At 34.5% G+C, this 9048-nt stretch overlaps 1 protein-coding gene across 1 annotated transcript; it reads right to left on the bottom strand.

Moving 5' to 3' along the window:
* Nucleotides 1-2078: 2078 nt before the first annotated feature.
* mrpl53 (mitochondrial ribosomal protein L53) lies at nucleotides 2079-7013 on the bottom strand. Its single transcript, XM_041245144.1, has 3 exons — nucleotides 6904-7013; nucleotides 3401-3513; nucleotides 2079-2296 (listed from the first exon to the last, which is right to left on the bottom strand). Exons 1-3 carry the CDS (start codon nucleotides 6993-6995, stop codon nucleotides 2178-2180), a joined length of 324 nt encoding a protein of 107 aa, XP_041101078.1. The 5' UTR covers nucleotides 6996-7013; the 3' UTR covers nucleotides 2079-2177.
* Between the last annotated feature and the right edge of the window lie 2035 nt (nucleotides 7014-9048).

Genomic DNA, 9048 nt, shown 5'->3' with positions numbered 1-9048 from the left:
TAGTTCAGTTTCCTGCTTCTGAATTGACCTTGAAGAAACCAGAGCTTTTACTAGTCTCGTATCTTGTAAAGCGCATTGTGATGGTGGTCCACTATGAAAGGCGCTATATAAAATTACTGTTATTATTATTTACTTTCACTGTTTAAAGATGTGCTCTATCAAATTACTTATTTTCAAATGCACTGTACAATGGAAACTGAAAAATATCAGCATGAATAAAAAGCTGTATTTTTTTATTTCGAAATAAGCCATTTATAAGGGAGTTACTCTTTATCGTGCCACATTTTAAGGGATAATTTTTGCACTAACTGTTAACAAGTAGCTTTCTAATATATTAAATATGACATTTTTAAGGATTAGTTAACATAATTTAAATTATTATTATATTTAAGGTTAGTATTATTCTCCTTTTCTTCCCCTTTAAGAATGGGAGTGATCCCTGCTAGCCATTTAGTAGTAACATTTGTTTAATGTAAGTGTTTTAGTGCGTGCAGAATGAAGAAACTGCATGCAAACGAGGATGCAACATTTCAATAACCGATTAATCTAGAATCTCAAAAAGAGTAAATGCAGGGCATATATCTTAATTATCTTAATGTGAGCTCAGTCTGTCAATTTGCAGTATAGGTGCACATCTCTCTAGGATTAAATGTGTTGGAATTTAAATAATATGCAATACTAAATCACAGTAGAAGGTAGGAGATACAATTGAATATAAATTGTATTTTGTTTATTTTTATATGTATTTTTAATATCAGGTTTTTAATTTTACTTTCTACATTTTGTGTTTTTATTTCCTTAGAAATAATAGCATGCAAACAATTGACAAATCAATAGGACGAAGGTCACTCTTGAAATCAGGGCTTAAAGGATGTGTTGCTGTAAGAATACCTGTGTTAAGAATGGGGAACAAGACTAAAAGGCTAAAATATGCACAAGAACACAGAAATATGGACTATGGAACAATGGTCAGAGGTGCTTTGGACTGTTGATGGATGAACAATGACACCTGTGCTTCTGCCAGTCCTGTTGTCAATTCAACACATGTCTTCTTTCTATTCCTTAAGGATATTATCTTCAAGTATTGCTCATCCTTGTTAGACAGTTTTTTGGGACTTCCAGTCCTGGGTTTGTCAATTACTGATGTTTTTCTGTACTTGCTAATTTTGCTTTGGATACCACCCCTTGAAAATCAAGTGGTGCAAGCTATTTCATTCAATGTTCTCCCTTCTTTACGCAAATCAAGGTTGTTATAATAGTAGAAAACACTAGTGGAAGCTTTGAGTAAATTGTTGATGCTCATAATGCATCAGAGTAGAAAAAAAATGCAACATATATATATATATATATATATATATATATATATATATATATATATATATATATATATAAAACTCTTTGCTAAAACAAAACAATGAACAAAAACACAAGTGCCTATACTGCCTCCACCCAAGCAAATGCAGGAGATATTTTGACAACAATTGGCAGTGCCATGGGCTTTAGCGTTGAAAAAGATTATATTAGTGATCTCCGACCAAGCTGCATGGAGTTCACTGTGTGGAGTTCAGACAAGGTAAGAAACATGTTCCATAACGTGGTTCTGAATAGGAAGGGGATACTAATATGTGCACAAATAGCAGGGAACGTTAGAGTACCCAAAAACAACTTTAGATCCAGGTCCCTTTATGATTTTGTTATTTCCCTTTAATGTGGTGAATTATTTTTCTTCCTTCTAGAGGGGTGTTCTGTACAGTGGTATGAAGGTCTTCATGATTTCACTTAAAAACAGCACCAACTCATAAAAGCCTAATCTCAAGCTTAAGTGTTTTCCAAGATGTAGCATTTTAAATTTCAATAGGTTTGTAAAAATAGATCCCAACCGGTTCTGTTTTTTGTAATAAATGACCTTATTGTGAAGAATTTACCTTTAACTTAAAAAAACAAAACAGGTTTACCTTAGAAAAACTGAGTAATGTATGAGTTATGGATGGATTAATAAAATAACCATGGAAATGTATAAGAATAAAATAACTGTCTCTGGAAGCAACAAGAAGCAAAAACAAAACATAATACCAGTAGCCATTTCACTATTATTTTAATATATAATAGGCCTATCTATTGTTCACTTGAGTTTAAACATTGTTTTATACAGACATACATAAACAGATACAACTATTCTACTTCTTCTTTCCATCTTGTGCCTGGGGATCTTTTGCTGTACATCTGGCTGTAAAGGCTGACAGCATCTCTTTGCTAGTCAGGTTTGCGCCTTTCATTACAAGCCTTTCTCCATCAGCTGAAAAGGAAAAAAAAAAATCCTATTTAACATAATAAAATACACAAATATAAATATAAAAAATACACAGATCACGCCCTGTAATTACAGTAAGCAACACAAGCAGTTGACATGATCCCTGTGGTCACAGGCCACCTTGATGGACAAACAGATTTAATATTTTTCAAGAATAGGTGACAATGCCGGACCAGAAAAATGAATGCCAAGCCACATGAAAAAACAGTATGTTTTTCATGAACATACAAAATGGCATTCACTCCATAACCATCCTGATAGATAACCATTGGCTTGAAGTTTTCAGGTTTTATTTTTGATCAAATAACTTATTTTGAGCCAATTCATCGCCTAATTAAACTTTGAAAAAGCAGTTAATTACAAAACAATGTCACTTGTTTTCACCTTCATGTCTTGAATGAGCCTGATTCTGTCATTAAATTCCAGCTTAATTTTTATTTCAAACAGACAAATTACGTTAATAGCTCATCGCGGATCCTAATTGCATTTCATTCTTGCAGTCACCTAGTTTATCATTGTGCATTTTGTTATTTTCAACAGAGGTGTCTTGACAGATTTTCTTTTCCGCACAAAATACTCAGTAATAGTGCACACTGATAGCAAGTTCATCATTTAGTTTCAGGATGACAACTTCATCCTACATACACTAGCTTATCTAACTGGAACTAATCCAAAAAACAAAGTAAGTGGCTTGCCCTCCCTATGCACTTACAGCAACATCTTAGTCTAATTTATTATGAAAATCTATTGCCAAGTTCAGTTGGCCGGGCTGTGGACCCTCTAACCAAGAAGGTCTGTCCTCCGTTAATTACAATTATGAAATTACGACTATAATCGTCAGTAAAAAAAAAAAAAAAAAAAATATATATATATATGTATATATATAGGGGGGGGCTATCATATATATATTATATAAATATTATATCTATATATTATATACCAAACAGGATACCACCAGGTTTGTCCTTATGGTGCTACCTAAGTACTGAAATCGTTAAGATGGAAATACCTTTAAAAGACAAAAAAACATGGAGACACTTTATTAGTGTATTGACTAATTAACCGATGCAGCAGGTACATCCAGCTTACCAAAGGTAATGTCTACAATAGGATCCGATTTATCATGCCTCACATCTGATGTTACTTCACAGCTGAGGTTTGATGACCTGGCTTTTTCAGTTCCTACAACTGCAAGGAATTCCCTGAAAGAAATGTGTAAGTTAAATAAATAAAAATGATAATACATAGGTTATATTAGATGTGTATAACACAGTAAACTACAAAATGAATAGGCAAAACACCACCAAATATAAATATTAGCCATTAGTAAAACAACTCGAGTTGTGACTAGCAAGTAATGGTCAAGATGACTATTAAGAAGTGGAAGGTGTATGGCACCACCAAGACCCTGCCTAGATCAGGCCGTCCCTCCAAACTGGATGATCGATCAAGGAGACTGATCAAAGAAACTACCAAGAGGCCAATGGCAACTCTGCAAGAGCTACAGGCTTTTATGGCCAAGATTGGTCAAAATGTGCACGTGACAACAATATCCCAAGCACTCCACAAACCTGGCTGAGTGGTCCATGTCAGAGTGCCAACCTAAATCCAATCAAAAATTTGTGGCATGACTTGATTGCTGTCCATCAACGCTCCCCAAGGAACTTGACAGAGCTTGAACAGTTTTGTAAAGAATGATCAAATATTGCCAAATCTAGGTATGCAAAGTTGATAGAGACCTATCCCAACAGACTCACAGCTGTAATTGCTGTCAAAGGTGCTTCCACCAAGTATTAACTCAGGGTGGATGGAGACTTATCCAATTATGATCTTTCAGTTTTGTATTTTTAATATCATTTTTTTCTCAATAAAAACTTTTTTCCCCTTAACAGAGTGGAGTATGGTGTGTAGATAAGTGGAAAAAATCCTCATTTACATGCATGAAACTCTGACAGAACAAAATGTGAAAAAAGTTCAAGGGGGTGTAGACATTCTATAGGCATGAGAGAATGAGAGGATACACATATACATATATTAGAGAGAGCGCCAAGCACTCCCAGAGCTTGATCCAAAAGTAGTCATGCTTGAAAGGCAGAGGTTCCATATGTTCACAAGACTTTTGTGGTTAGGATCTGATTAGTGATTAAACATTGTGCAATTTATTTTAGCAATAAAAAGGTTGCCTACCAAGCAATTCATCTTTGTAATAGCTGAAAACTTCTGAAAAGTAGCCCTGAAAAGTAATTTCCCTCACGAAAAACATGAATTTTTATTATATATATATATTTATATATATATATATATATATATATATATATATATATATATATATATATATATATATATATATATATATATATATGCTTGATTACTTCTGTCTTGTTTTGCATTTTTATATTTCATTTGAGCTTTTTCTCCCCATTTTTCAGAGAATTATTGTTTTCCTCCACTGTCTTGGATTCAATTCAGATTAAAATCTTTGTTTCTATGAACAAAAAACACTGGGGATTTATAGTGACTATACAAGTAAATGTCACAGTGGCAAAGTGGTTTAGTCCACAGTCTGCATGTGGACTAACTGTACACTTCCCGTGCCCCCATATAAATAACCATTGTAATCTGCACGTGAAGTGGATGTGCTTCCCCCATGCCTAAATACAAATACTAATTTTACCTGTGCCAATGAACCACGCTTCGTGCACCACTACAACAATACATATAACAAACAACACAAAATACAATACGAACAGGGGCCCCTCAAATACTTGGTACCACCAGAAGTAAACCAATCTCTCTGCCAATCATCTGAGACTCTCCGCTACAAAACTTTGTTTAAAACAGCAACTGGATGTTCCAACATGACAATGATCCAAAGCACAAATCAAAATCTACTTCACAATTGCTAAAGAACAACAAAACCAAGGTTCTGGAATCTTGCACAAGGAGCACTCACTGATGGATTTTGTGACTGTGTAGAGTGTGATGGTATTATTTTGGACTGAACCCCATAGGTTTTAACTGTGCTATATACATTGTTGTGTAGAGCCAGTTATTTGCAGCACAGATAAAGAGCTGTTTTTCACCATGAACTGTGCTGTTTGTTATTATTGAGCACTGCATCACCTCTACACCTGCGCACTGCAAACTACTTTGCCACAATGTGACATTAACTTGTACAGTCACTTGCTGTCAAACATTGCATATTATAACCTCATGAAAGGCGTCAGTCAATTCCAATGGTACAGTGATTGATTCAGGCTTCAAGTGAATCAAATGGTTAGTGTTTAAATCTTCATATAAAGCAAACAAATGAAGATGCCTCGGCAGGCGAACATCGGTAAACCACAAGTCACGTGACTAACCATATACGACTCATCCTGTGTAGTGCAGGTAAACGTTGGTAAATTTGAGCCTTAAGTTTGAGAGGAGTTACAGATTTCTAGTGATGGGAAAAGTGAAGCCTTGTGAATCACTGAGCCCTTTGAACCATTGCTTCACCAAAAATCACTATATAGATTTTCAGTATGTATGTATATTTCAGTGTAATAAATTCATCATAATAAATGGAGAAAAGCAGAATTCATGTATTTCCCATTGGAATCATCTGAAGCCCCAGTAAAACAACAAACCATCTGAATTGCCTGAAGCCTTATCTATCCCTGACACACTTGAATCGCAAACATTTCATGAGGCGTCATATCTTCTGAAATGTTGGTTCATTAAAATGGTAATCTTGAACACTTTGGCGTTTGATAGTAACATTTTATTTTATATTTATATATATATATATATATATATATATATATATATATATATATATATAGAGCTATAGTATACGACACATATAACACTATATATATATATATATATATATATATATATATATATATATATATATATATATATATATATTAAACACACACTTAAAGCTTTGCGCTAACATGCAAACGCGGTACCACTCAATCATTAAAGCAGTCACCCTACAAAGTTCACAATACCTTATGTTTTTTTTTTTTTTTTTTCATTCATTTGCACATAAAACAATTCATATAAGATTGTTCACGTTAGAAAGTTGTACAATGTCACGTTACTGTGTGTATTTACAAACAGAGAGCAGTCACGCGCAGTAAGTGCAGCACGCTTGGGATATGAGAACCCATCCCACCTTTAAATCTGCGAAGTGCCTGCGACTCAGCATAAACCGCTTTTATGAAACATGTCCCATAATTTGACAAATACAGAATAGCTATGTTTCCTTTTTTTTAAAATCACAAACTAACCAGGGGTTTCCCCGTTTGCATGTTTCGTTGCACGCGCAGCTAAATAGTCCGAAATAGTTTAGGACATGGAAGATGATATTTGAATAAATCAAATCTAAAGTTAAAAACAATCCCACTAGAACAATACATATAGCATTTTCGTTCCTGAAACCTTCGTAAGGGATGTGCATAATGTTCTGGAAAGTCTCAAACATTTTGTATCACTGCGAACATGGAATGACCAACCTCTCTGTTAACCTGTGCTGGCTTTGTCATTGCTACCATAGGGATACGGTTGGAGACAAATACAAACATATATTTCTTATTACATACCTTGTAGACCGAACATTACTTTCAAACGGACAAAACTTCACAACCACTTTCTTCACTGTTTTCAGCACGACTCCTCCCCTGGACGCAGCCATATCTATTCTGTCCTCAACTTTCACCTTCAAATGAAACCGGAAATCATTACAAACTACAACTCCCAGATGCCTTACATAAAAGGTCAAGGCACAATCCAGCGAAATCTAGTTTTTTTTTTTTTTGTATTTATTTATTTGCGGGCGGGGGGTTACCATGAAAGTAACGACGAAAAAGCATAATCTTATTTTTTCTAAAATGGTCTCGGATGTTTCAACAGTATGCCAGGAATCTTATCTATTACCCTTATTTTGTTATATTTTACGTTTTAAAAATATAAAACAAAACTTCATATATATGTGTGTGTGTGTGTGTGTGTATAATACACGAAGTACTTTGCTTATATTACATAACAATGCATTCAAAACGTTTTACACGATAAAGTTGATATTTTCACAGTGGGCTAATCAGGTAAAATACATTTCGGAAAAGAATAAAAGATCAGATTCAACACTATCTGCCGATTATTTATTTATTTAAATAACATACAAAAGCAGCATGCATACAGGCCTAAATAATAAACATTAAAACATTTCAAAATGACAATATAAACAGGTAGTATATAGATATTTGGCGCCATCTTATGGAAAATCAGTTTTATAGATGTATTTGTTTTCAAGGCTGTTTAATAGTTTCAGACATAATCACATAAAGTATATTGGGACCGATGTAAGGAGACATGTAAAGTGATTTGTGGAAGCAAAACACCGATATTCCTGCCAAAAACCTTTTTTAGATGGCAGAAGTTGGAGCGGCCATTAAAAATATGGCCATACAGTGTATGTAAAGAATGATTTTCACTTGGCGTTCTCCAGCAGCTGTCAAATTAGCATTTTGCTATATAATCTATTCAAATGACGAAACTAGCACGGAATTGTGCGACGATCTTGATACTAGCGGTCGCAAACATTACAATGATATGTAAGGATTTTGCGCTGCACTTGGGCAATTGCTGACCCTCCAAAAACTTTACAAGGTGCAACCCATTGTAGAAGCAAGCAATTAAGAGCTTACCAATTAAAATAAATGCAGATAAATCACTGCAAAGAACATGTTATTTAAATTATCGCGGGAGAGGGAAAATCTTAAGCATTTCGCACCACAGTGATTCTTCATGAATACAAAGCAGCTATAAATGCAATACAATGACAACTGCACATGGAATTAAAAATGCGTATTAAAAATGAAGTTTAAAAAGAAAAAAAGAATATTGCAACGAGACAGCCCTTAGAAAAATTCCCTGGAAGCAATCACACTTACATAAATTGCAATAGTGAAAGAAAGTACACTGACTATAGTTTTTTTTTTTTTTTTTTTAAATAAGGTTTTGTTTGTTTGTTTGTTTTTATCAGAAATCGCAGCATCTTGACATGGTGCAATGTCCAATGATGACACCTGCAACTCTTTCTGTAGTGGCGCAGCTTTCTTTAAAAAAAATGCAACCACAGCTGTCTATGTGAAGTAATGAGTCTGACACTAATAAAAACATATCCACAAGGTTCTTCGTTTGACTGTTTACTTGAAAAATAAAAGCAATACAAATATAATTTACACGTTCAAAAACTGTCTTACTCCCTAGACTCCTTCTTGCCTACTGAGTTAAGCAGTGATGTCATGGCTGTACATCACGCAGACTAAACTAAGGGAGCATTTTATAGGGGTTTCTAAACAAATGTCCAAATATACACAAATATTCTCTTACATTTAACATGAATACAAATATGTACATGAACAAGAATAATTTAGAAAATGTCCCCTTTCCCTTTTTTAATTAATTATGGCTCTTACACTTTCAGTAGTGTGGAGGATAAGAGTAAGAATATTTATTTGGCTTAACTAGTTAGCTGCCGTATACCAGTTTGTTTTTCAGCAGTTTGTAACAGGAGGCTGTTTGTGACAAGGCTTGTAACAGGAGAGACCTGTACTGACTGTCTGGCGCATGTATGGTACTGCAGGTAGGGGGCAGCAGCTCATAGATCCGCCTGTCAGGCATAGCAGTGACATGGAGAGGTGGGCAAAAAATGTGTGAAGCTTTCCCTCTCTGAGTGGCTTAGA

Source organism: Polyodon spathula, chromosome 3 (genome assembly GCF_017654505.1).
Source record: "Polyodon spathula isolate WHYD16114869_AA chromosome 3, ASM1765450v1, whole genome shotgun sequence".
Lineage (NCBI taxonomy): Eukaryota > Metazoa > Chordata > Actinopteri > Acipenseriformes > Polyodontidae > Polyodon > Polyodon spathula.
Note: the sequence above shows the minus strand (reverse complement) of the source record. Positions and strands in the feature narration are given on the sequence as shown.

Excerpts from the sequence above, each read along its gene's own strand:
- mrpl53 (XM_041245144.1), bottom strand. The coding sequence starts at position 6,995 with ATGGCTGCGTCCAGGGGAGGAGTCGTGCTGAAAACAGTGAAGAAAGTG. Across the intron at positions 3,514-6,903 it reads AGTAATGTTCGGTCTACAAG|GGAATTCCTTGCAGTTGTAG; the intron begins GTATGTAATAAG and ends CATTTCTTTCAG. Across the intron at positions 2,297-3,400 it reads TATTGTAGACATTACCTTTG|CTGATGGAGAAAGGCTTGTA; the intron begins GTAAGCTGGATG and ends TTTCCTTTTCAG.